The following is a 26,081-nucleotide window of genomic DNA, read 5'->3' on the forward strand; positions in this document are numbered from 1 at the left end:
AGCCAAAGAGAGGAGTCACAAAAAGCAGAAATAGAGATAAAATGAATCACTAACCTTTGATGATCTTCATCACATGACACTCATAGAACTTCATGTTACACAATACATGTATGTTTTGTTCGGTAAAGTTCATATTTATATCAAACAATCTCAGTATACATTGGCGCGTTATGTTCAGTAGTTCCAAAAACATCCGGTGATTTTGCAGAGAGCCACATCAATTTCCAGAAATACTCATAATAAACGTTGATCAAAGATACAAGTGTTATACATGGAATTTTAGATCCACTTCTCCTTAACTTCTTATGGCTGCAGGGGCAGTACTGAGTAGCTTGGATGAAAGGTGCACAGAGGTGCCCATAGTAAACTGCCTGCTCCTCAGTCCCAGTTGCTAATATATGCATATTATTACTCGTATTGGATAGAAAACACTCTGAAGTTTCTAAAACTGTTTGAATTATGTATGTGAGTATAACAGAACTCATATGGCAGGCAAAAACCTGAGAAGTTCCACTTCCTGTTTGGATTTTTTCTGAGGTGGCAGATTTTCAACCAAGCTCTCATTGAAATTACAGCGAGATATTGATGAGTTTTCACTTCCTACGGCTTCCACTAGATGTCAACAGTCAATAGAACTTTGTCTGATGACTCTAATGTGAAGGGGGGCCGAAGGAGACAGGAATTAGTCACCACTGCCAAGAGCTGACCATGCTTTCACCATGCGCGTTCACATGAGGAGGACCTCCGTTCCACCGCTCATCTGAAGTCAATCTAATTCTCCATTTGGAACATTATTCAAGATGTATGTTAACAACATTCTAAAGATTGATTCAGTACATCGTTTGACATGTTTCTACTGACTGTTACGGAACTTTTGGACATTTCGTCACGTTATAGTGACTTTGGAATTGTTTACCAAACGCGCTAACCAAAGTAGCTAATTGGACATAAATAACGGACATTATCGAACAAATCAAGCATTTATTGTGGACCTGGGATTCCTAGGACTGCATTCTGATGAAGTTCATCAAAGGTAAGGAAACATTTATCATGTTTTTTCTGGTTTCTGTTGACTCCAAAATGGCGGCTAATTTTATTATATTTCTGAGCTCCGTCTCAGATTATTGCATGGGTTGCTTTTTCCGTAAAGATTTTTTGAAATCTGACACAGCGGTTGCATTAAGGAGAGGTATATCTATAATTCCATGTGTATAACTTGTATTATCATCTACATTTATGGTGAGTATTTCTGTTGAAACGATGTGGCTATGCAAAATCACTTGATGTTTTTGGAACTAGTGAATGTAACACGCCAATGTAAACTCAGATTTTTTTTATATAAATATGAACTTTATCAAACAAAACATGCATGTATTGTGTAACATGAAGTCCTATGAGTGTCATCTGATGAAGATAATCAAAGGTTAGTGATTAATTGTATCTCTATTTCTGCTTTTTGTGACTGCTATATTTCGCTGGAAAAATGGCTGTGCATATTGTGGTTTTGTGGTGACCTAACATAATCATTTGTAGTGCTTTCGCTGAAAAGCATATTTGAAATCGGACACTTTGGTGGGATTAACAACAAGATTACCTTTAAAATGATATAAAACACATGTATGTTTGAGGAATTTTAATTATGAGATTTCTGTTGTTTGAATTTGGCGCCCTGCACTTTCACTGGCTGTTGTCATATCGATCCCGGTAGCGGGATGCAGCCATAAAAGTTAATGCAACCGCTGTGTCAGATTTTAAAAAAAATAAAATAAAAAAAAAAGCTTTACGGAAAAAGCAAACCATGCAATAATCTGAGTACGGCGCTCAGAGCCCAATCAAGACAAAAAGATATCTGCCATATTGTGCAGTCAACAGAAGTCAGAAATAACATTATAAACATTCACTTACCTTTGATGATCTTCATCAGAATGCACTCCCAGGAATCCCAGTTCCACAATAAATGTTTGTTTTGTTCGATAATGTCCATCATTTATGCCCAAATAGCTACTTTTGTTAGCGCGTTTTGTAAACAAATCCAAAGTCACGAAGCGCGTTCACTAGGAGCAGACGGAATGTCAAAAAGTTCCGTTACAGTCCGTAGAAACATGTCAAACAATGTATAGAATCCATCTTTAGGATGTTTTTAACATAAATCTTCAATAATGTTCCAACTGGAGAATTCCTTTGTCTATAGAAATGCAAATGGAACAGAGCTCGCTCTCACATGAACGAGCGTCACGAGCTCAAAGCATTCTGCCAGACCTCTGACTCATTCCCCTCTCATTCGGCCCCACTTCACAGTAGAAGCCTCAAACAAGTTTCTAAAGACGGTTGACATCTAGTGGAAGCCTTAGGAAGTGCAACATGACCAATATCCCACTATCTTCAATAGGGGCTGAGTTGAAAATCGACCAACCTCAGATTTCCCACCTCCTGGTTGGATTTTTTTCTCAGGTTTTTGCCTGCCATATGAGTTCTGTTATACACACAGACATCATTCAAACAGTTTTAGAAACTTCAGAGTGTTTTCTATCCAAATATACTAATATTATGCATATATTAGCAACTGGGACTGAGGAGCAGGCAGTTTACTCTGGGCACCTCTGGGCACTTTATTCATCCAAGCTACTCAATACCATTTGGTATACCTCAATACCAAACCATATGCCATGGCTGTCTCAGTTACCAGATCGCGACGCAATACTTATGGCAGATTATGGAGTGGCGCCTGAGACGGCGTTTTCCACCACCATCTACAGAGCTCCAATTGATGGAATTTATTTTGGAAGAATGGAGACGCATCCCTTCAGTAGCGTTTCAGACACTTGTAGAATCTATGCCAAGGTGCATTGGAGCTGTTCTGGCTCGTGGTGGCTCAATATCCTATTAAGATACTTTGTTGGTGTTTCCTTTAGTTTGGCAGTCAGCTGTATATGCTACTGTTATCTGTTGTGAAAAAGTAGCTAAATGGCTTCCCTAATTTTAGAGATGTCCGTCTCTTGTATTCATAGGCTTGCAGAGGTCATTGACTGTTTGCCAGGGGGCAGCAGATATGTCGCTTCTCCACCATAATCCATCATCAAACCGTGCAGAGTTCTGTACTTACTACCCCTGCATGGGCTTGTCTGTCTGCTAAAGCCACCCAGACACCCCAACAGGTCATCCTGTAACGGTGGGGGTTGCAATCACATAGTACTGCTTAGCTTGATCAGATTCAACCTACCAAGTTAAATTGTGCAGATTCAATTCATTAAGTGCAATTAGCTTTTTTCTTTACTATTCATGTTTACCTAGCTTTTGTTTCAATTGTTTATTTGAAAGATGAATCAATAAAATCAATTCATAAGATTGTTGGCAGGCATATCCACTGGTTTTATTTGTTTGAATGGCATGAAACTGGAAAGGTTTTATGAAATGTATTTTTACTAATTTGGGTGGGGCTTGGTTCTTGCACCTCTCATTACCAGCCAGGTCCAGCAGCCAAGCAGAAACCTCACGTACATCAGCCTGAAGAAGGGAAAGAGGAAGTCTGTGAAATCAGTGGTGAAGAGGTTCATGTGGCTGCACTGTGGCCTACGGATTAGATGCAAGGTAATGTACAGTCTCTCATTCAATGTTTTCTTTAGTTTCTGAAACCATAAAGGTTGTGGAAATGACCTTATCCCAGTGTCTCCTCTGTCTTTGAATTGACACTGCTGGTTCACAACAGGCTGGATACAAGAAAAAAATGGAAGAAGTTGCCTGCCAGAAAGACGCGTTTAATGGAGCATGTGTTTTGTAACGAAACACAGACCAAGCTCTTGGAAAAAATTATCACAAAATTCTGGAAGAGGAGGAACTTGTTTGTCAATGATCCCTACAAGAAATACTATGAATGTGTCAACCTAAAAGTCTGACAGCCCAGTGGGTTCTTCAGCAACAAAACTGATGTGTGCGCAACTCTTGGGGCAAAACAGACGGGGTTGGCTTTGAACCAAAGGATTGTTGACAACATGTAAACTGTATTTCCTCTAAATTATTCTTGAAAATAAATGTGCACTTCTCTCAAATACATCGGTACAGTGCCTTGCGAAAGTATTCACCCCCTTGGCATTTTTCCTATTTTGTTGCCTTACAATCTGGAATTAAAATAGATTTTGGGAGGATTTGTATCATTTGATTTACACAACATGCCTACCACTTTGAAGACGCAAAATATTTTTTCTTGTGAAACAAACAAGAAATAAGACAAAAAAACGGAAAACTTGAGCGTGCATAACTATTCACCTCCCCAAAGTCAATACTTTGTAGAGCCACCTTTTGCAGCAATTACAGCTGCAAGTCTCTTGGGGCATGTCTCTATAAGCTTGGCATATCTAGCCACTGGGATTTTTGCCCATTCTTCAAGGCAAAACTGCTCCAGCTCCTTCAAGTTGGATGGGTTCCGCTGGTGTACAGCAATCTTTAAGTCATACCACAGATTCTCAATTGGATTGAGGTCTGGGCTTTGACTAGACCATTCCAAGACATTTAAATGTTTCCCCTTAAACCACTCAAGTGTTGCTTTAGCAGTATGCTTAGGGTCATTGTCCTGCAGAAGGTGAACCTCCGCACCAGTCTCAAATCTCTGGAAGACTGAAACAGGTTTCCCTCAAGAATTTTGCTGTATTTAGCGCCATCATTCCTTAAATTCTGACCAGTTTCTCAGTCCCTGCCGATGGAAAAACATCCCCACAGCATGATGCTGCCACCACCATACTTCACTGTGGAGATGGTGTTCTCGGGGTGATGAGGTGTTGGGTTTGTGCCAGACATAGCGTTTTCCTTGATGGCCAAAAAGCTTAATTTTAGTGTCATTTGACCAGAGTACCTTCTTCCATATGTTTGGGGAGTCTCCCACATGCCTTTTGGTGAACACCAAACGTGTTTGCTTATTTTTTTCTTTAAGTGATGCCTTTTTTCTGGCCACTCTTCCATAAAGCCCAGCTCTGTGGAGTGTATGGCTCAAAGTGGTCCTATGGACAGACACTCCAATCTCCGCTGTGGAGCTTTGCAGCTCCTTCAGGTTATCTTTGTTGCCTCTCTGATTAATGCCCTCCTTGCCTGGTCCGTGCGTTTGGATGGGCGGCCCTCTCTTGGCAGGTTTGTTGTGGTGCCATATTCTTTCCATTTTTAATAATGGATTTAATGGTGCTCTGTGGGATATAAAAAAGTTAGATCTTTTTTTTATAACCCAACCCTGATCTGTACAACTCCACAACTTTGTCCCTGACCTGTTTGGAGAGCTCCTTGGTCTTCATAGTGCCGCTTGCTTGGTGGTACAGCTTGCTTAGTGGTGTTGCAGACTCTGAGGCCTTTCAGAACAGATTATATATATATATATATATATATATATATATATATATATATATATATATATATACACATACATATATATATATATATATATATACACACACACACACACACATATATACATACATATACAAATATATATATACATATATATATACATATATATATACATATAGGTCATGGGACAGATCATGTGACACTTAGATTGCACACAGGTGGACTTTAAAAAAAACTAATTATATGACTTCTGAAGGTAATTGGTTGCACCAGATCTTATTTAGGGGCTTCATAGCAAAGGGGGTGAATACATATGCACGCAGCACTTTTCCGGGGGGGGGTTTTGTATAATTTTTGGAAACAAGTAATTATTTATTTCACTAAACATATTTGGACTATTTTGTGTACAGTCGTGGCCAAAAGTTTTGAGAATGACACACATATTAATTTTCACAAAGTCTGCTGCCTCAGTGTCTTTAGATATTTGTCAGATGTTACTATGGAATACTGTAGTATAATTACAAGCATTTCATAAGTGTCAAAGGTTTTTATTGACAGTTACATGAAGTTGATGCAAAGAGTCAATATTTGCAGTGTTGACCCTTCTTTTTCAAGACCTCCGCAATCCGCCCTGGCATGCTGTCAATTAACTTCTGGGTTACATCCTGACTGATGGCAGCCCATTCTTGCATAATCAATGCTTGGAGTTCTTCAGAATTTGTGGGTTTTTGTTTGTCCACCCGCCTCTTGAGGATTGACCACAAGTTCGCAATGGCATTAAGGTCTGGGGAGTTTCCTGGCCATGGACCCAAAATATCGATGTTTTGTTCCCCGAGCCACTTAGTTATCACTTTTGCCAAGGTGCTCCATCATGCTGGAAAAGGCATTGTTCGTCACCAAACTGTTTCTGGATGGTTGGGAGAAGTTGCTCTCGGAGGATGTGTTGGTACCATTCTTTATTCATGGCTGTGTTCTTAGGCAAAATTGTGAGTGAGCACACTCACTTGGCTGAGAAGCAACCCCGCACATGAATGGTCTCAGGATGCTTTACTATTGGCATGACACAGGACTGATGGTAGCGCTCACCTTGTCTTCACCGGACAAGCTTTTCTCCAGATGCCCCAAACAATCGGAAAGGGGATTCATCAGAGAAAATGACTTTACCCCCTGTCCTCAGCAGTCCAATCCCTGTACCTTTTGCAGAATATCAGTCTGTCCCTAATGTTTTTCCTGGAGAGAAGTGGCTTATTTGCTGCCCTTCTTGACACCAGACCATCCTCCAAAAGTCTTTGCCTCACTGTGCATGCAGATGCACTCACACCTGCCTGCTGCCATTCCTGAGCAAGCTCTGTACTGGTGGTGCCCCGATCCCGCAGCTGAATCAACTTTAGGAGACGGTCCTGGCGCTTGCTGGACTTTCTTGGGCGCCCTGAAGCCTTCTTCACAACAATTGAACCGCTCTCCTTGAAGTTCTTGATGATTCAATAAATGGTTGATTTAGGTGCAATCTTACTGGCAGCAATATCCTTATCTGTGAAGCCCTTTTTGTGCAAAGCAATGATGACGACACGTGTTTCCTTGCAGGTAACCATGGTTGACAGAGGAAGAACAATGATTCCAAGCACCACCCTCCTTTTGAAGCTTCCAGTCTGTTATTCGAACTCAATCAGCATGACAGAGTGATCTCCAGCCTTGTCTTCGTCAGCACTCACACCTGTGTTAACAAGAGAATCACTGACATGTCAGCTGGTCCTTTTGTGGCAGGGCTGAAATGCAGTGGAAATATTTTTGGGGGATTCAGTTCATTTGCATGGCAAAGAGGGACTTTGCAATTAATTGCAATTCATCTGATCACTCTTCATAACATTTTGGAGTATATGCAAATTGCCATCATACAAACTGAGGCAGCAGGCTTTGTGAAAATTAATATTTGTGTCATTCTCAAAACTTTTGGCCACGACTTCATGTCCATTTCATGAAATCCAGTTAAATTACAGGTTGTAATGCAACAAAATAGGACAAATGCCAAGGGGGATGAATACTTTTGCAAGGCACTGTACAGTTGTTGGTTAGCTAGCGAATTTTAGCCATAGACGTGGCATGAGTCAAAACACCTAAAAAATACACTTTATCAATTACATGATACAACAATCTGAAATCAGCCACCTATTATTCTTCACATGGCAGCTTCTTGTCATTGTTGCTAGCTCTGACTGTCCAGAATCATAGCACCACACGGCCTTCTGTCTCCAGAATCATAACATCACACGGCCTTCTGTCTCCAAAATCATAGCATCACACAGCCTTCTGTCTCCAGAATCATAACACCACACGGCCTTCTGTCTCCAGAATCATAACACCACACGGCCTTCTGTCTCCAGAATCATAACACCACACGGCCTTCTGTCTCCAGAATCATAACACCACACGGCCTTCTGTCTCCAGAATCATAACACCACACGGCCTTCTGTCTCCAGAATCATAACACCACACGGCCTTCTGTCTCCAGAATCATAACACCACACGGCCTTCTGTCTCCAGAATCATAACACCACACGGCCTTCTGTCTCCAGAATCATAACACCACACGGCCTTCTGTCTCCAGAATCATAACACCACACGGCCTTCTGTCTCCAGAATCATAACACCACACGGCCTTCTGTCTCCAGAATCATAGCATCACACAGCCTTCTGTCTCCAGAATCATAGCATCACACAGCCTTCTGTCTCCAGAATCATAGCACCACACGGCCTTCTGTCTCCAGAATCATAACACCACACGGCCTTCTGTCTCCAGAATCATAACACCACACGGCCTTCTGTCTCCAGAATCATAACACCACACGGCCTTCTGTCTCCAGAATCATAGCATCACACAGCCTTCTGTCTCCAGAATCATAACACCACACGGCCTTCTGTCTCCAGAATCATAACATCACACAGCCTCCCCTCCCCAGAAATACTGATGATACAGAGCAGTGGAAGTTGCTGAGGGGACGACGGCTCATAATAATGGCTGGAACAGATCGAATGGAATGGCATCAAACCATGTATTTGACACATTCCACCTATTCCGCTCCAGCCATTACCACGTGCCTGTCCTCCCCAATTAAGGTGCCACCAACCTACTGTGATACAAAGAAAGCAATTTTCATATACAGTCATTTTAGACCATCATTCCTGTCTTTTACATCTTTCTTTTCTGATATTCACAATAAGGTTTGAGCATTGTGAGTGATTATGGCCTGCCAGAAGTTACTTTTTACCCCAAGGCCATCAGAGAGGAATGTGGTCTTTTTAATCCATAGAGATGAGACATGTTCCTCAAACAATTTGACTCCAAGTTGTAGAAACGTGTATTTGTCCACGAGAAGAACTTTCCTGACCTTGCCACAAAGCGTTTCAAAATAATAAGAAAAAGAACATTCAGACACTTATCAGCAAGGCATTCGATGAAGCAAATAACTACACACTAATCCAAACAATGCTCAGTAGTAAATCATTCTCATATTTACTAAATAACAAACATCATGCAATGATGACTTTCCTTTACCAGCTGCAATGATTCACTTCTTATTTTATTTTTATGTTAGTATTTGAAAAGGAGATCACATTCCAACTGAAACTACACGAACGTCGCAACAAGGATTTAAAATTCTACCACAGGTCAAATCTCTGTCCATAAATAACCTTTATCCTAAAAAAGAATGTCCCAATTAGAGGGAACCTCTTACTGATATTCCATGTGCAAACAAGTTTATACCAAAATGTTTCTACCAGAAAGTGTTTGAATTTGATGTGTAAACTGAACACATACCTGAGGAGAAGCTTCCATTTCTAATTGAAGCTACTGTATTGAAAACAGTGAACAAAAATGTATGCTGCCCAAACACCAAGCATAATATTTAGTGAAGCATTATGTAATAGCCAAGTTAATTCACATACCTACAGTGCAAAAACATTCATTTTAGACATAGACGGTATGTCACTCACTACCTTTGGCAAAAACACTTCACCAATATTCATGTAATTTACAGAAGGTTAGGAACCTGCCTATAGGAATTGCTATGCCCTCACAGAAATAGGCAACAGGAACATTGGCTGGGAAAAGACAGGTCAACAATTGTGGCTACATTGAGAAAAGTAGAGTTTTAAGTAAGAACCATGAGTTGACAATTGCTCAGTGAAAGCAGAGTATTGCACGGTGTTTTTAGACTCTGAGAAGGGCCACCTATATAGCCCTCGCCACTGGCTATCTTTTGTTATACAATAGCTATACACGTCAAAGTATGTTGTGTGTGCTAAACCTGAAAATACAAACATGTATGGCGATGCCATAAGACATGAGTAATACAAACATTTACAAAACAATTGAATGACACACTTCAATGCCAGATAATTCATAACGAGCTTGAAAAGTCGATTGTCCCGATTTCTGCTCCTTAGAGCAATTTATTTATTTGAATAGTAACTAATCCCATGTAATAATAATTCTGGTAATGATCTATAACATGGTGATCAGTGAACCAAAAGAGGCAAAACTCATTCTTACATGTCGGTGTTTTGTTGTTGCCATTTCATGGTACTAGAGCAGTTGTTGCACTAACTCTAAACATAGTGCATAGGGCCCATAGTCAATGACATTAGTAATCGTTATGGCCACATAGAATTGCTCATGATTTGTCAGAGTACTGATATTACTGTAGTACCAGACCTAATGTTTTGTTTTTATGGTTTAAGGCTTTATAAGCAAACGTAAAGAGTGAAACTTAGAGCAACTTACTCATACTTTGACTCTTTTAGTTCCATTGCCAGTAGATTAATAATAATCAGCATTTTTTTATTAAGTCCTACAATTGCTATTCTCTCATAAATAAATACCACATTTGAGGAGATATACTAACCTGACTGGACAATTATTTTAAATATTCTGTGTCCTGTTAAATTGTCAGTACAGATTGTATTTGCCAGCTCAAAGATCTCCCTACAAACCAAAATCTTTCATTACAGAGTATTTCACCCTGCTACTCTCCTGGTGACTGATTCCATCTCATACAGTGACCAAGTAGCCACAAAAAGATTCAGTGACTATACATTCTGTTTTATGACACATCAAATGACCAGAGACACATACATGCATTTGTCTCTAAACATAATATAAAAAAAAATATCACACACACACACACACACACAGTACATACATACAAAAAGTATTCAATGACCGACAAATCAAGCCAAAATGTCTGTGCACTATGGAATCCACTCGTGTGTGTGTGTGCTACCTCGATGGCACACACCCTCTGTCTCCTTTACACTACAGTATGTGCCAGAGGTCCTACAGTCGCTAGTGAAAGTCTACACATCCCTTGCACAGTCATCACATTTTGCTGCCTTAAAATGTAATCTAAAAGGGATTAAATGTGATTGTTTTCCTATCTACACAACGTATTCCACATTTTCCAAGTGAATGAAAAATGACAAACGTTTCTAAATTACTAAGAAGTACAGAATGAGGATGTACTTTGTGTAAGCAACTTTGGCAGCAATTACAGCTCGATTTTCTTTTTTTACAAGATTTGACAAACTATGCACAACTCTTAGGGCAACATATCCATTGTTTTTGTAAAAATTGCTCAAGCTCAGTAAATTTGTTTGGGAATCATTGATGGACAGCAATATTGTCTCTGAATATTTAATCCGATTTAAGTCAGGATGGAGATTGGACTATTCATGACACTCAACACCTCTTGGAAAGCCATTCTTGTGTGTCTTTGTTATTAAAATGTGTGTAATTGTCTCATGGAAAAATACAACTCTAGTCAAGAGTTAGGTTTTCAGAAGACTGAGGCAGGTTTTCCTCTAACTTTTTACCTGGGCTTTGCTCCTTTCATATTTCTTTTGATCCTGACAAACTCCAGTCCCTGCCGGTGACGAGCAGACCCATAACATAATGCTTCCACCATAATACCACAATATCACAAATGTTTATGGCAAAGACACACCAGAATGGTGTTCCAAGAAACTGTTCCTGAGGGGTCTAGTCTCAGTCCTGACATACATTTTCTTGAAAATCAGAGACGTTTGAATGTTTCTGTCCATCAATGATTCCTAACCAAATTTACTGAGCTTGAGCAATTCTGATAAACAATGGACATATGTTGCCCTAAGAGTTGTGCAAAGTTGGTAAAATTGTTTTGAAAATCATTCAGCTGTAATAGCTGCCTGTGGAGCTTCCACCAAGTATTAACTCAGGTTATGTTTTATTAGGAAACATTTCTATATTCATTTAAATTTCAAGCCAGCCTTGGAGAAGGCTAAGCAGGACCTCTATCGCTGGTCGACACTCCCCATATCACTCGCTGTCAGTCAACTCGGTCATCATGCCACGATTCCTGTATCTTTTTCAAACTATTCCTATCTTTATAGCAAAATCGTTTTTTAAATTACTGGATAGACATATCTACTTTAATTTTTGGAAAGACAGAAAGGAGAGTGGGGTCTTGCCCTACCCAATTTCCTCCGTTACTACTGGGCTCCCAATAGTCACAAGATAACCTTTTGGGTCTCTGCATTTTTAGATGGGGAAGGAATGGTGTGGTCCTTTATGGAAAAGCACTCATGTCAAACATCATCCCCGGTCTCCTTAGTCTGTGCCACCCTACCATTGAGCAAATAATACCACTCAAACAACACTATTATGAAAAGTTAGATCTGGATACACTCTTAGAAAAAAAGGTGCTATCTAGAACCTAAAAGGGTTCTTCAGTTAACCCTTTACACAGAGGGTTCTACATGGAACCCAAAATAGTTCTACATGGAACCAAAAATGGTTCTACCTGGAACCAAAAAGGGTTATCCTATGGGGACAGCCAAATAACCATTTTGGAACCCTTTTTTCTAAGTATATGGTCTCAGTTTATGATCCACTTTTGATGTAGACAAGCCATCTCATCCATGCCTTTAATTTCCAACCCACTCTTCACAACCTACTTCATAGACACAGCCTTCTAGCTATGGTTTCAGAAAGGATCGAAGAGTGTAACAGACCTTTTCCATGACCGTGCATTTATCCCCTTTGAACATCTAGTTAGAGAGCACAGTATACCCCAGACACATTTCTTCAGGTACCTGCAGATTCGCAACTTTACAAAAAATATTTTCCCGTCCCTCCCTTCCACCAGCTGGCTTGATTATGTTTGAACCTGGATCCCTAAGTAAAGGGACACATTTCTATGCTGTATGACATTATTCATAATATTGCATGCCCCACTCTTGACCATGTAAAGCATTCATGGGAGGAAGAGTTTGGAAGCGAGATCTCCGATATCACCTGCATTCTACAATCCTGGGTTACTACAGTTTCAAGTAGTTAATCGCCTACACTTTTGCAGGATTAGACTTCCCAGATTGTATCCAGATATAGACCCAACCTGCTCTAGATGTCATCAGCCACCCGCCACTCTGTATCACATGTACTGGTCATGCCCGACACTAGTTCCATTTTGGTCCTCTAAAATGTTAAGGCATCAAAATGTGAATACTGTGCAAGGGGTGTGTAGACTTTCACAAGTCACTTTGGTTTCCTTATTCTAAAACAAGGCTGCTTTATACATTTAGCTTTAGGCCACATTTCCTTATTTACCCTCGCAGCTAAAGCAGTCTTGGGAGCATTCACAGAATATCACATGGCTTCTCTGTTTGAAGACAGCTGGGCACTCCTGAATCTTGTGAGAGGCCTTAAGACTCTAGGAGGAGGCTAGAAAGAGAGAGAGAGAGAAATAAGATAAATTATTGACCATAACTGTTCTGAAAGCAGTAAATACCACATTATTCCTGGTTTGTGGTCTGACAATGTTTGTCTAGCCTGTCCAATGTGGGCACAAAAACACTAAGTATATCTCTACATTCAGTTCGGGGACAAGATAAACACTCATTACATTATGAAAATATGATTTGACATATTAAAACAAAGCAATCCTGGGATGTTGTTTTCAGATGCCTGTTCCAGCTGGTTTTCTAGTTTGGGAAATCAATAAATGCAATCAAATCAATACCTCCATAAACATTGCAATTCACAGCAAAGTCATATCAGCAGTGAAACATTACTGCAAAAGAACACCAATTTACAGACATTTGTCAATCCACTAAAACTAAAAATACACATTAGAAACAAATTTGTATCATAACAGTACAACAAATACCCCCCCCCCCCCCAAAAAAAAAGATCTGCCGTCCTAATTTTTGCAATGATACCGTTCCAAACAACAAGGACCCAGTTAGAAGCAGCCAAGTAAGAATTAGTGACCCAGTGTGTTAGTCACCACAGACCAGTAGCAGTTAGAACCACACACCAGTAGGCCAGTCAGTTTAAAAGAGTACCTCAGGCACCTTCCTCTTAATCAACCTGAGCTGTGGGGAGCTTGTGGATGTTTCCCCTCCTATCATCATGTCCTCAGTCTGCTCTGTTACTGGGGGTGCAGGGGATGGAGAGGGTAGAGAGGGCTGGAGGGTCAGAGGGGGTGTGGGTTCAGTCATGGGTTCGGGGGGCGTAATAGGATGGGACAGTGGCTCCTTGGTGTCACACTGATCGAGGCTCAACACCTCATATTCAGTCATGTCAAAATCCTGCCCTGCACCATGAGAAGGGACCATGGTAAAACAAATTACAGACACATATCAGAATGTATGCTGAAGGCAGCAGTGAAATGTACTATAATTATTGAAGTGATGTAGATCATTTCATTACAGTGAGGTTGTTATGAGTTCAGTTTACTAAGGGGCAGAGTAGGGTTGTTGTTCTCTACACAGACCACGGGAGCAGACATCATCTGACCATGTGTACAGGCAGGGGGATACCCTCTCTCACAGGACAAACAAGAATACCTACGCCATTAGGACGAGGACTCCTCTTCAGGGCCCTTAATTTAGTCTCTGCAGAATTATGTTCAGTACACTGGATTTCTATCCTATCATTCAATTTGCCATGCAAGCAGATGCAAAAGGCAAAAATAGCCTTTCATTATCCTGCTCTTTCATTATCCTTATCGTTCGTTATCCTGCTCTTTCGTTATCCTGCTCTTTCAGCATAAAGGATGCTTGATCACTTATCAGGTAATATCATGTTGTTCTGAAATCAAATAATCACATTGTAATTATTGTAAAATAAGTGTGTGGTAAATTGACAAAATAAATCAAAATGTGTTAATCTTCCACACAGTACCGCCACTTACAGTTATCCACAATATCATTGCTTCAAAAAAATTAATGTTAACAGAGTCATGGTGCAAAAGCACTCCTTTTCACCTTTGTGACACTCAATAACCTCTTGGAAAATAGACTAATCAATCCAAAGAAAGTGAATCTCAAAGAAACTTTGGACTGTACAACACATACTGTATAATGAGACATGAAACACTGAATGAGTCTGGCCACCAGAGAGCAGGCTGTGGTCATTCAATGATAAAAGCTCAAAGTTAAGCATTCCTAGATGGGTCAAGAGTCTACCTGGCAGCCCTGTGGAAACTGACCTGCAGTCAGAAAGTGTCACAAACAGAAGGGAGATGTGGGGTTAGGGAGACTCAGGAAAGACAGTTTACAGAACTATTATCTGCAGGCTTAAACAGGAAGGAGGCCATATGATAGTTTAAGTTTTAATGTGACGTGCACAAGTACAGTGAAATGCCTTTCTTGCAAGCTCTAAACCCAACAATGCAGTAAGCAATAACAATGTAATACCAAAAAATAACAAGGTAAAACAAAAAGACAAATAAAAATAAGAAAAACATGAGAAAGTAAGCATATTATATACAGGGTTAGTCAGTTCCATATTTACAATATGCAGGAATACTGGAGTGATAGAGGTAGATGTGTATAGGGTTAAAGTGACTATGCATCAGGATATATGATAAATAGAGTAGAAGCAGCGTATATGACGATTGTATGTGAGTGGATGTGTGTATAGAGTCAGTATAAATGTGCATATTATGTGTGTGTGAACAAATTATGAAGTGAGTGTGTGTTGGAGTGTCAGAGTGTGTGAGTGTGTAGGGCCCTGTGAGTGTGCATAGAGACATTTTGAATAAAATAGGTCAACTCAGATAGTCCGTGTAGCCATTTGTTAGCTATTTAGTCTTATAGCTTGGGGATAGAAGCTGTTCAGGAGCCTGTTGGTGTCAGACTTAATGCACCGGTACCGGCTTGCTGTGCGGAAGCAGAGAGAACAGTCTATGGCTTGGGTGGTTGGAGTCTAACAATGTTCCGGGTCTTCCTTTCACACGGCCAGATACAGAGGTCCTGGATGGCAGGGAGCTCGGCCCCAGTGATATACTGGGGCCATCAGGCTGTCCACACCACCCTCTGTAGAGCCATGCGATCGAGGGCGGTGCTATTGCCATACCAAGCAGTGATCCAGCCATTCAAAAATGCTCTCTTTTTTAAGATTAGAGGGCCCATGCCAAACCTTTTCAACCTCCTGAGGGGGAAGAGGTGCTATGTGTATGTGGACCATTTTACAGTGCCTTCGGAAAGTATTCAGACCCCTTGACTTTTTCCACATTTTCTTATGTTACAGCCTTATTCTAAAATTGATTAAATAATTTTTTCCCTCATTAATCTACACACAATACCACATAATGACAAAGCAAAAATAGGTTTTTAGAAATGTTTGCTAATTTATAAAAAAAAAAAAAAAAAACTGATTTAACATTTACATAAATATTCAGACCCTTTACTCAGTACTTTGTTGAAGCACCTTTGGCAGCGATTACAGGATCAAGTCTTCTTGGGTATGACGCTACAAGCTTGGCACACCTGTATTTGGGGAGTTTCTTCCATTCTTCTCTGCAGATCCTCTCAAGCTCTGTCAGGTTAGATGGGGAGTGTTGCTGCACAACTATTTCCAGGTCTCTCCAGAGATGTTCGATCAGGTTCAAGTCCGGGCTCTGGCTGGACCACTCAAGGACATTTAGAGACTTGTCCTGAAGCCACTCCTGCGTTATCTTGGCTGTGTGCTTAGGGCCGTTGTCCTGTTGAAAGGTGAACCTTCACCCCAGTCTGAGGTCCTGAGCAGGTTTGCATCAAGGATCTCTGTACTTTGCTCTGTTCATCATTCCCTTGATCCTGACTAGTCTCCCAATCCCTCCCACTGAAAAACATCCCCACAGCACGATGCTTCCACCAACATGCCTCACCGTAGGGATGGTGCCAGGTTTCCTCTAGATGTGACGCTTGGCATTCAGGCCAAAGAGTTCAACCTTGATTTCATCAGACCAGAGAATCTTGTTTCTCAAGGTCTGAGAGTCTTTAGGTGCCTTTTGGCAAACTCCAAGCGGGCTGTCATGTGCCTTTTACTGAGGAGTGGCTTCCGTCTGGCCACACCACCATAAAGGCCTGATTGATGGAGTGCTGCAGAGATGGTTGTCCTTCTGGAAGGTTCTCCCATCTCCACAGAGGAACTCTAGAGCTCTGTCAGAGTGACCATCAGGTTCTTGGTCACCTCCCTGACCAAGGCCCTTCTCCCCCGATTGCTCAGTTTGGCCGGGCGACCAGCTCTAGTAAGAGTCTTGGTGGTTCCAAACATCTTCTATTTAAGAATGATGGTTGCCACTATGTTCTTGAGGACCTTCAATGCTGCAGACATTTTTGGTACCCTTCCCCAGATCTGTGCCTTGACACAATCGTGTCTTGGAGCTCTACGGACAATTCCTTCGACCTCATGGCTTGGTTTTTGCTCTGACATGCACTGTCAACTGTGGGACCTTATATAGACAGGTGTGTGCTTTTCCAAATCATTTCCAATCAATTGAATTTACCACAGGTGGACTCCAATCAAGTTGTAGAAACATCTCAAGGATGATCAATGGAAACAGCATACACCGGAGCTCAATTTCAAGTCTCATAGCAAAGGGGCTGAATACTTATGTAAATAAGGTATTTAGTTTTTTAATTTTTAATTTAATTTGCATAAATTCCTTAGTGATTTGGACACCGAAGAACTTGAAGCTCTCGACCTGCTCCACTACAGCCCGTCGATGTGCATGGGGCCGTGCTCACCCCTTTGTTTCCTGTAGTCCATGATCAGCTCCTTGGTCTTACTGACATTGAGGGAGAGATTGTTATGGCACCATACTGCCAGGTCACTGACCTCCATGTAGGCTGTCTCATCGCCGCCAGTGATCAGGCCTACCACTGCATCATCTATGGATTTGTTTGGGCGGTATGCAAATTGCAGTGTGTCTAGGGTGACTGGGATGATAGAGTTGATGTGTGCCATAACCAGCCTCTCAAAGTACTTCATGATTACAGATGTGAGTGTTACAGGGTGGTAGTCATTGTTGCATTAAGACTTAGAGTTTTTGGGAACAGGAATGATGGTGGTCATCATGGACAGTAGCCCCTGCCACATGCGGCAGGCAGCCTATGTAATATGATTCCACCTTATTCCTATATTGACCTTTTGCTAATTTGATGACTCTGCAGAGGTCATAGCGGGACTGCTTGTACTTGTTCCGGTCCTCAGCCATAGTCTCCGGGTTGTCTGCAATAGCCCTATGTGTGGTAGCCCTGTCGTTTAGTTTAGCACCAACCTCAGTGTTAATCCAGGCCTTTTGATATGGGAAGCAGCAAACCTTAACTGTAGGGACAACATCGCTGATGCATTCCTAATGAAGCCGGTGACGGAGGTGGTTAGCTTGTCAATGTTATTGGCGGAGTTGCAAAACATCAGCCAATCAGTGCTAGCAAAGCAGTCCTGTAGCATAATCTCTGATTTTGGTGACCATTTCTCAATGGAGTAAGTCAGGGGTACTTCCAGTTTGAGCTTCTGCTTGTAAACAGGAAGCAGGAGTACGGAGTCATGATCTGATTTGCCGAATAGCGGACGAGGGAGGGCTTTGTATGCTTGCTTGTGGGTAGAATAACTGGTCTAGGACTTTATCGCCCCTAGTGGCAAAGGAGACATGTTGATGGAAGTTGGGCATCTTGTGTCTTAATGACGCAGAGTTAAAATCACCGGCAACCAGAAAAGCAGCCTCCGGATGTACGTTTTCCTGCTTGTTTATAGCCTTGTATAGTTCATTAAGTGCCAGTTTGTTATTAGTCTTGTCCTGAGGTGGAAAGTATACAACTGTCACGATAACAGCTGAAAAGTCCCTCGGAAGGTAAAAGGGTCGGAATTTAACCATCAGGTATTCCAAGACGCGTGAACAATTGGTCGACACTTCCACCGCCCTCGAGTCAGCACACCAGTTGTTGATGAGGCAAACCCCTCCCCTTCTCAATTTCCCTGACTCCACTGTCCTGTCCGCACGTGAATGGAGAATCAATTGAGTTGGATAGCCTTGGGGGGTATCTTGTCCGAGAGCCATGTTTCAGAAAAGCAGAGAATATTGCAGTTTCGAGACTACAGTTGGTTGGTTGAAGCTGGTAGACCAAAACCGATATTAAAAGGCTCAAGTTCGAGTCATTCAAAAAATATCTCCCTATCCTCTGCATTCCATTTCCACGTAATATGGCGGAGACTCGCACATGAGCCTTTTACTTTCGGTTTTGGTCCACTAGCTTCAAACACATGTAAAAAAATATATTTGTTGTTATTGAAAATATATTCCACAGCGATTTAGATGGTACAATGATTCCCTACAATATTCAGTGCTTGTTCTCTCTCATAAACTGAAATTAAGCAAACAGTGTAGAATTTTTGCAACCAGGAAATGGCAGTGATTTCCACTTGATAACACAGCCACAAAGTCAGATCAGCTTTCCCATTTTGACAGATGCAGCTCCGGTGGGAGAAATCAAAAGGTGAATATCACAGCCAATCACAACCCTGGTGAGTAAGAAATACTAAGAAACACTATCATGTCACTATTACTGCAGATATATTATGGACAATTTCTGAAATTACAATGCAAAAATTCTACAGAAATCATATGTGTAACACCTTTAAACTGTGCTCACTGTTTTCACCAGTGCTATGGTCAACCATTATTTGCCAAATATACCATATTTGCTCTACTAGCCATTCTAGTGCACATGCTAGTGTACAAAAATTGCCAATCCAATGTGCCGTTTTCAGTGTTAACATATTGCTACTTAGCTATTACTTGGTAGTTATCTAAGAGGTCATACAAATGTCTTATAGAAAAAGTAATAACACTCCCTTCCCTGCCCTTGTTGTGGCCAATCGATCTGTCTGTATCTTGGTTAGTTATGTAAGTGTATGTGGCAGTATAATCTCACCCTTGGTGTAGCCAATCTCTGACTTGCTGCGCATCATCGTCCTGGCCCTTTGTTGTCCAGCTGCAGACTGGGTGTGGACAGATCCAGGGTCCATCTCAGTTGGGTCGGACTGGTAGGCGGACAAGTCCTGCATGCTGAAACTTCGCAGTCTATCTGACAGTACTCCTTGGCTCTGGTGTGGGAGACAAAATACACTGCTCAAAAAAATAAAGGGAACACTTAAACAACACAATGTAACTCCAAGTCAATCACACTTCTGTGAAATCAAACTGTCCACTTAGGAAGCAACACTGATTGACAATAAATTTCACATGCTGTTGTGCAAAAGAAATAGACAAAAGGTGGAAATTATAGGCAATTAGCAAGACACCCCCAATAAAGGAGTGATTCTGCAGGTGGTGACCACAGACCACTTCTCAGTTCCTATGCTTCCTGGCTGATGTTTTGGTCACTTTGGAATGCTGGCGGTGCTCTCACTCTAGTGGTAGCATGAGACGGAGTCTACAACCCACACAAGTGGCTCAGGTAGTGCAGCTCATCCAGGATGGCACATCAATGCGAGCTGTGGCAAGAAGGTTTGCTGTGTCTGTCAGCGTAGTGTCCAGAGCATGGAGGCGCTACCAGGAGACAGGCCAGTACATTAGGAGACGTGGAGGAGGCCGTAGGAGGGCAACAACCCAGCAGCAGGACCGCTACCTCCGCCTTTGTGCAAGGAGGAGCACTACCAGAGCCCTGCAAAATGACCTCCAGCAGGCCACAAATGTGCATGTGTCTGCTCAAACGGTCAGAAACAGACTCCATGAGGGTGGTATGAGGGCCCGACGTCCACAGGTGGGGGTTGTGCTTACAGCCCAACACCGTGCAGGACGTTTGGCATTTGCCAGAGAACACCAAGATTGGCAAATTCGCCACTGGCGCCCTGTGCTCTTCACAGATGAAAGCAGGTTCACACTGAGCACATGAGCACATGTGACAGACGTGACAGAGTCTGGAGAAGCCGTGGAGAGCGTTCTGCTGCCTGCAACATCCTCCAGCATGACCGGTTTGGCGGTGGGTCAGTCATGGTGTGGGGTGGCATTTCTTTGTGGGGCCGCACAGCCCTCCATGTGCTCGCCAGAGGTAACCTGACTGCCATTAGGTACCGAGATGAGATCCTCAGAGCCCTTGTGAGACCATATGCTGACACATGCACATTTGTGGCCTGCTGGAGGTCATTTTGCAGGGCTCTGGCAGTGCTCCTCCTTGCACAAAGGCGGAGGTAGCGGTCCTGCTGCTGGGTTGTTGCCCTCCTACGGCCTCCTCCACATCTCCTGATGTACTGGCCTGTCTCCTGGTAGCGCCTCCATGCTCTGGACACTACGCTGACAGACACAGAAAACCTTCTTGCCACAGCTCGCATTGATGTGCCATCCTGGATGAGCTGCACTACCTGAGCCACTTGTGTGGGTTGTAGACTCCGTCTCATGCTACCACTAGAGTGAGAGCACCGCCAGCATTCCAAAGTGACCAAAACATCAGCCAGGAAGCATAGGAACTGAGAAGTGGTCTGTGGTCACCACCTGCAGAATCACTCCTTTATTGGGGGTGTCTTGCTAATTGCCTATAATTTCCACCTTTTGTCTATTCCATTTGCACAACAGCATGTGAAATTTATTGTCAATCAGTGTTGCTTCCTAAGTGGACAGTTTGATTTCACAGAAGTGTGATTGACTTGGAGTTACATTGTGTTGTTTAAGTGTTCCCTTTATTTTTTTGAGCAGTGTACATGAACACTAGGAATTATCTATATGAATAGAGAAAAACATCACTTCATCGCACCCAGAACAAATCAGAAATTCAAAGAGTCAGTATTACCTTTGTCGCAGCCAGTACTGCAGCTGTGGCTGCCACATTCAAACCTTTCCTCCCAAAAGTCACCAGAGTGTCATAGCTTTTGTCCTTTGCTTGGCAGAGATAGTCATCAATGTCCTGGACAGACAGAAATACACACACATATTACAGTAACTGTCTTTTTCTTGGCAGGTCATGTGAAAAACACATTCATTAGGTTTGATGTACTGCATGTACAGTACCAGTCAAAGTTTGGACACACCTACTCATTCAAGGGTTTTTCTTTATTTTTTTACTATTTTCTACATTGTAGAATAATAGCGAAGACATCAAAACTATAAAATAACACATATGGAATCATGTGGTAACCAAAAGTGTTAAACAAATCAAAATATATTTTATATTTGAGATTCTTCAAAGTAGCCACCCTTTGCCTTGATGACAGCTTTGCACACTCTTGGCATTCTCTCAACCAGCTTCATGAGGTAGTCACCTAGAATGTTTTTCAATTAACAGGTGTGCCTTGTTAAAAGTTAATTTGTGGAATTTCTTTCCTTCTTAATGCGTTTGAGCCAATCAGTTGTGTTGTGACAAGGTAGGGGTGGTATACAGAAGATAGCCCTATTTGGTAAAAGACCAAGTCCATATTATGGCAAGAACAGCTCAAATAAGCAAAGAGAAATGACAGTCCATCATTACTTTAAGACATGAAGGTCAGTCAATCTGGAAAATCTCAAGAACTTTGAAAGTTTCTTCAAGTGCAATCGCAAAAACCATCAAGCGCTACGATGAAACTGGCTCTCATGAGGACCGCCATAGGAAAGGAAGAACCAGAGTTACCTCTGCTGCAGAGAATAAGTTCATTAGAGTTACCAGCCTCAGAAATTGCAGCCCAAATAAATGCTTCAGAGTTCAAGTAACAGACGCATCTCAACATCAACTGTTCAGATACTGCGTGAATCAGGCCTTCATGGTCGAATAGCTGCAAAGAAACCACTACTAAAGGACACCAATAAGAAGAAGAGACTTTCTTGGGCCAAGAATCATGAGCAATCGACATTAGACCGGTGGAAATCTGTCCTTTGGTCTGATGAGTCCAAATTTTAGATTTTTTGTTCCAACCGCCGTGTCTTTGTGAGACGCAAAGTAGGTGAACGGTTGCTCTCTGCATGTGTGGTTCCCACCGGGAAGCATGGAGGAGGAGGTGTGATGGTGCTTTGCTGGTGACACTGTCAGTGATTTATTTAGAATTCAAGGCACACTTAACCAGCATGGCTACCACAGCGATATGCCATCCCATCTGGTTTGGGCTTAGTGGGACTTTCATTTGTTTTTCAACAGAACAATGGCCAAACAGACCTCCAGGCTGTGTAAGGGCTATTTGACCAAGAAGGAGAGTGATGGAGTTTAACACTTTTTTGGTTACTACATGATTCCATATGTTATTTCATAGATTTTATGTCTTCACTATTATTCTACAATGTCGAAAATAAAGAAAAACCTTGGAATGAGTAGGTGTGTCCAAACTTTTGACTGGTACTTTAATAAAATGTTTAGCCGAGCATATAAACCATTTTTAACATAGAAGACAGCTTATAGTACATTTCAAGTGGACAATGAAAACTGGACTAATGCACAGACCTCACCTTTTCTTTTGAAGAAAGTGTTGGGTGAACAAACTTCCTGTATAGAACGCTGGACCCCTTTGTGTAGGGAGACAGTAACCATACCACAAAGGCAATCTTCAGCTCATAATAGAAAGGAACCCTACAGTAAAGGGAAGAATAATACAGCGATCATTTAGAGCATTCATAAAATCTACACTCAATTACAATAGCATCATCAGTCTTATGACTATCTGTCACACCCTGATGTGTTTCACCTGTCTTTGTCCTTGTCTCCAACCCCCACCAGGGTTCTCCCATCTTCCCCCATTATCCGCTGTGTATTTATACCTGCGTTTTATGTTTGTATGTTGCCAGTTCGTCAAGTCCCACCAGCATGTTCCCGTGTTTTCTGTGCTCTAGTTTTTGTTTTTCCTAGTCTTCCCAGTTCTGACCTTTCTGCCTGCCGTCCTGTACCTGCCTGACTCTGATTTGGATTATGGCTCTTTGCCTGCCTTGACTTACCTTTTGCCTGCCCCTTGTACTATAATAAACTCTGAGACTCATACTATCCACCTCCTGTATCTGGGTCTTAGCCTGAGCCATAATACTATCCTGCTGTAGGCCGATGCTATGTGACTGTGTACTATTTCAGAACAATATTTAGGACTTCATAATATAACTATATATTAAAACAAGTGAAATAATACTATACATAAACAAAACATATATTTTATAATACATAATTTACTTACCAAAAGATAAATATATCTGTGATGGTTTCCATGGTTGTGAATAGGGCAAATATTATCCAGTACATCATCCATTTTACCTTTAAAAGTAGAATAACTCTCAGTTAGTCTTGCACATAATAGTTCAGAAATATTAATCTAAATTCTAATAAATCCTGTTTTAAAACTACAATATGTCAAAAATGTACAGAGATGTGAGTTGTAGATCTGTGACTCTCATTGAAAGCAAGTTTTTATCCCGTTTTTAAATTTTGTTTTTGAATCTTTTACTTTCGGTTTTGCACGCCTGCTTCAAACACCTGAAAACACAATTTTTTTTGTTATGCAAATATATATTTCACTGCGATTTAGATAATACAATGATTCTCTACATTATACTTGCTTGTTTTGTCACAAACTGAAATTAGGCGAACTATTAGAATTTTAGCAACCAAAAAATGGTGGAGCGATTTCTGCATAGTGCGTCTTTAAGTAATTCAGTCCAATAGTTGTCTGGGTCTGTGAAACTGGCCCATAATGTGTAATCTATACAGACTGACTCAATATGGCACGTTACTGTTTGGTTTAATTTTCACATTTTTCAGACTGCTGCTCATACTCACATATTCCTTCACATCCTTTGACTTGACAGCTTTGTATGAGTAGTATGCGGGATATAATGTGCCAAATATAAGCCTGGAAAACATCAAACATGTCATAAGCCTATGCAATAAATGTTAGTCCAGCACAGCCACACACATTTATGGGGATAAAAGCAAATAAAGCGCAGTAAAGTGGAAACAGTCCAAAGTACAGCAACTGACAGCAGTTCACAACTGAATTGTCACATCATCATTCGGAAACTCCGAATTTCACGGGCTCAAGTAATTCCAATTCCGCCCATATTGTTGAATGTTACTGATATGAAGATACTAATATTTTCAACAACAATCAAAAACAAATAACTAAACTGACATCAGAGCTCATCTAAAATCTGAAAGATTAAAACAGGGACACGAGGACTCTTGGCCTACCCATGTGCGACTGTATACCTCTCAAACAGGACCCCTTGAAGCAACAGTTCAGCAACAGCTGGGGGTGCGACCTGCTAAAATTACTGACCTGTGACCTACATATGCATACACGGGTTATCCTGTAGAAAACAATTCCAAATACATAAGGTCAATCAAAACAAAAATGTATTCAGTGTTTCTGCTCAAGACCTCAGAACAACAAATAAAATATGTGGTTGGATAGGCAATAGAGCTTTGAATGCCAAGACAGCCAGAAGAAACTTGCAGCCCCTCGCGTCTTTAAACAGCAATGTAATATGATATTATAATCTAAATTTAATTGACGTGCTATTTTGATATTTGTTTTAGGCCTACTCAAAGCCCATATGTTGTGAAAACGTTTAATAATTTCTCCATATTACAATAATAGGAATGGGTAGTGGAGCCTAGAATTTTGCTTCCATAGTCGAATATGCTTAAATATTCGGATGACTATAATTATCAGAACATGTTGCAATAAAGTCTATAATTATATGCAACACTTGCATTGTAACCTGAAAAGGTTGACCCATCCCTTTGTTTTCCAAATAAAGAATATCAAGTATCATAATATCAAGTACCACCGCACTGTGTTTTGGCCATTTTATTCAGTCAACTTTGCATTTAAGCCTACTGATATGACATATCAATGGCTAAATAATTTTTGTTTTATTATTTACATATGATGAGCAGACATATCAATAAAAATATACATATTTAATTTGGCCAATCGTCATTCTTTATCTGGACTGGAAATAAAACGCATGTGAATACATAATAGAGCACATATCATCGACCCATTGAATGTGATATATGACAATGAACCCATTCTTTCAGTAAGGAATAACATTTCAGTCATAAACAGAGCACAATATTCTGTCTGTCTCGTCTCAAACCCCCGAGACACCGTCTCTGCTTAGAAATAAGGTGTCCTAAATAGGCTATAAAGCGGCCACTGCTGACATGCACCTTGTGTCACTGAAAAAAAAACAGATTTATCGTAAACGGCATTATCTCGAGGTGGGCTATTTTAGAAATGAGAGAGAATGTGATAAAAAATAACTTACACCACAAGTCTAGAGATTATCCAAGAGACCATTGTGCTGAGGCGGCGACAGAACGTGCTGTCAACAGGGAGGAGTTTCCTTCTTGAGCGTTGGCAGTTGCCATTTGACAGCAGCGTCAGCGAGCGCCAACCAAGGCGTCAAACGATGTGCCGCACCCAGACATGAACGTGATTCAGAGTGAACAGCTGTGACTACTGAAATTATCATGTCATTGGCCTACCTACCTAATAT

At 41.2% G+C, this 26,081-nt stretch overlaps 1 protein-coding gene and 1 pseudogene across 2 annotated transcripts; one reads left to right on the top strand and one right to left on the bottom strand.

The window, feature by feature from the left end:
* Positions 1-3,029: 3,029 nt before the first annotated feature.
* On the top strand, positions 3,030-3,893 carry LOC120023278 (annotated as a pseudogene).
* Positions 3,361-25,895, bottom strand: LOC120023162 (receptor expression-enhancing protein 1-like). 2 transcript variants are annotated; one of them, XM_038967174.1, is made up of 9 exons: positions 25,851-25,895; positions 24,355-24,427; positions 23,756-23,832; positions 23,043-23,163; positions 21,421-21,534; positions 19,567-19,738; positions 13,708-13,958; positions 12,971-13,084; positions 3,361-3,504 (listed from the first exon to the last, which is right to left on the bottom strand). In XM_038967174.1, exons 1-8 carry the CDS (start codon positions 25,880-25,882, stop codon positions 13,010-13,012), a joined length of 915 nt encoding a protein of 304 aa, XP_038823102.1. In that variant the 5' UTR covers positions 25,883-25,895; the 3' UTR covers positions 3,361-3,504; positions 12,971-13,009. The 2 variants fall into 2 exon arrangements, with proteins under 2 accessions (XP_038823102.1, XP_038823101.1); XM_038967173.1 differs by lacking the exon at positions 3,361-3,504 and having other exon boundaries at positions 8,889-13,084.
* Positions 25,896-26,081: the final 186 nt, after the last annotated feature.

Source organism: Salvelinus namaycush, chromosome 28, assembly GCF_016432855.1.
Source record: "Salvelinus namaycush isolate Seneca chromosome 28, SaNama_1.0, whole genome shotgun sequence".
NCBI classification, from domain to species: domain Eukaryota; kingdom Metazoa; phylum Chordata; class Actinopteri; order Salmoniformes; family Salmonidae; genus Salvelinus; species Salvelinus namaycush.